Source organism: Myotis davidii, unplaced genomic scaffold (genome assembly GCF_000327345.1).
Source record: "Myotis davidii unplaced genomic scaffold, ASM32734v1 scaffold1394, whole genome shotgun sequence".
Taxonomy (NCBI): Eukaryota; Metazoa; Chordata; class Mammalia; order Chiroptera; family Vespertilionidae; genus Myotis; species Myotis davidii.
This window is the reverse complement of record NW_006285608.1, coordinates 296790-299366: the sequence shown is the minus strand read 5'-3', so window position 1 is coordinate 299366 and position 2577 is coordinate 296790. Positions and strand designations below refer to the sequence as shown.

The following is a 2577-nucleotide window of genomic DNA, read 5'->3' as shown; positions in this document are numbered from 1 at the left end:
AGGCTCTGGAAAGCCCCACAGGATGGTCTCTGAGAGCCCCGCTGCTCGGGCTGGGTCCTGACAAGGCCCCTGTCAGGCTCCGCATGGCAGCTCCACACTATTGGGAAGTCGCCAGCATGAGGATGAAGGTCACCCTTCCCTGCCCCCGCCAGCTGGGGTCAGCCCCGAATGCCCTGGGCTTCTCTGTGAGAGAGGTGACCAGATGGCGTGGGGCGCGGGGGAGAGGCCAGGATCAGCTTCCTACAGGGAGGTGGTGCTCCGGGCCCTGACTCACAGGCCCTCAAAGGCCTTGTCCCTCTGGCCCCCTGGACACCTGCTGCCCGGGCACTGCCAGGGCCTGGTCAGCACAGTGGCTGTGGGATGTCACCGGGAGTGGCATAAGTCTCAGAAAGGAAGATAAAGGCCAGAGAAGGGGCACAACTCCAGAATCCCACCTCCACTCAGGCAGCACCTCAGAGGGAGGAAGGAGGGAGAGGGTCCCGGCTCTGTGCCCCCCCCCCATTCCCACTCACAGCCAGCAGGGCAGCCAGAGTCCCAGGAGACTCATCAGCCCATGGCTGTGCCCATGGCTGTGCCTATGGCAGCAGGGATTCCCCACGCTGCCCCTCTCTGGGGCTCTGGGACAGCCTGCTTCTGCCTGAGGGGCTCTATCCACCCTGGCAGTCACGCCCCAGGCCTCACTCAGCTCCCACACTGGGATGCTTCACCCCTCCTTTGGTGAGGACTTCTGTAGATTCGTTGCCAACGTTTTAACACTGAGAGAGTGTACACGCTTGTCTCAAAAACTCAGACTGTCCACTTCGCCTGCCCAGTGGGAGCTGGGGGCAGGCGACCTCCAGTCAGCAAGCTCCTGGCTCCCAGTGGGACTTGAGTTTGCAGCCTCTGGCCTCATAAGACGGCACCAGCAAAAATTCCCAGAGGCCAGTGCCCTCCCTAAGGAGTGGGGATCAGGGGGGAACAAGAAGGGATGTATTTCAGGGCAGAAGCTCCAAGAGCCCTTCTGATTTAGGGGAGGGAAGCCCCTGTCTTGGAGAGACTGTCCAAGCAAAGGGCTCTGCAGGGGTTGACAAGCAGCAACTGCTGGGGAAACCAGGCCTCTTAAGGTCTGGGTCAAATAGACATGCCTGCCCCACTGATGGCTTAGTCTTTCCAAAACTGAATGATGAAGTGAGGAGCTGCCCCATAAAAGAGAGGGGCCCCCCAAATGAAACCTGCCAAGCCTTTCACCCTTCCTGGCCGGGTGCTGCCTCTCATCCCACTTCTAGACCTGGCGAACTCCTATTCATCCTTCAAGACCCAGCTCAGTGGCACCTTCTTGAAGAAGTTCCCCTAAAACCCCAAGGCAGTCAGCGGCCCCTTTCCTATGGCCCTAAAGCACTGGGTGCCCCGCCCTGTGTGTGCTTAGTGTCTGTTCCTCCTCCAGAAGTCAAGTTCCTTGAAGGCCAGGGACTTTGCCTGCTTTATTCCTAACACCCACTCCCACCAGCCAGCCGCGACACCGTCACTTCAGGGAGTGTTGTTTTAGGTCCCCCCCTTCCTGAGACACGCTAGCCCTGAAACACACAGAGTGCGTGGCTGGGCCCCATAGAAATCAGCCCAGGGTCTGGGCCGGCCTGGCCTACTTACGATGGTGTCACACCAGAACTCAGCCACCTCGCGGACACGCATGGAGGTCAGCAGGAGCTCCCAGACCTCCAGCTTGAACATGTTCCCGATGATCAGGTGCATGGGCTGCCCTGCCTGCTTGCTGTCATCGATCACGGTCCGCTCCTCGTCGCATTTCATGGTGCGGAAATGGAAGGTCACCTGGTCCCCAAGAGAGTGGGCCCTGGTCTAGACACACCTTCCGAGGCCCAGCAGGAGCCACCCCTGTCACCGACTCTCAGGGCTGGCCTCAGAGTCCGCTCCCCAGCTCCAGGCAGATGCCTCAGACCACCCCAGAGCACCCCCCGCCCACCTGCACTCCCCCAGGGATGAGGAACCCCCTCCCCCATAAATGACCCTCGTCCCACTCTTGAGAGCTTTGTTGGGTCAGGATGTCCTTCCTTAAATCAGCCCTAGGTCTGAGGCCCCAGACACAGCCCATCACCCAGGGGAGCCACCAGAGACTTGTGGCCAAACACCAGGATCCCGGAGAGGCCCTCCTTCTCACCTTCTCACTCAACATCTGGGGCTCCCGAAAACTCCCAAAGCCCGTCCCCCATCCCATGCTGTAGTTTAATTTGCAAAGTACCAAAATGCCCAGCGAATAGACACCCGTTCAGATGCCTTGGGGCTCACAATCCCAGGAAGGGACTGCCCGGCCATTTTGGGCAAAGCTGAGACCTGTCTGCAGTGCCATGTGGCCAGCGGGCTGCAGAGGCTGCCGTGGCCGGGGAGGAGTGGGAGGGGGCCCCACTCACTCGAGATCCGGTGATGAAGTTTGGGAGCTCCCCCAAGCCCCCGTGCAGAATGGTCTTCTTGATCCCTTCCACGTTCAGGAGCAGAGCGGCATCCATGGCTGCGGGAGCTGTCCAGGCCGGGCTGATATAATCTCACCAAGGGAAGGCGCTCCGGCTAAGACCGGGGATTTGCCCT

General features: G+C 60.2%; 1 protein-coding gene across 1 annotated transcript in view; it reads right to left on the bottom strand.

Annotated features, from left to right (window-relative positions):
• The window catches only part of AIPL1 (aryl hydrocarbon receptor interacting protein-like 1), a 6205-nt gene extending 3628 nt beyond the window's left edge, over nucleotides 1–2577 (bottom strand). The window contains exons 1-2 of the mRNA XM_015559188.1: nucleotides 2403–2577; nucleotides 1627–1806 (exon numbers count right to left, since the gene is read on the bottom strand). Coding sequence (XP_015414674.1) covers nucleotides 1627–1806; nucleotides 2403–2498 — 276 coding nt within the window. The 5' untranslated portion in view covers nucleotides 2499–2577. The remainder of the gene's footprint in view (nucleotides 1–1626; nucleotides 1807–2402) is intronic.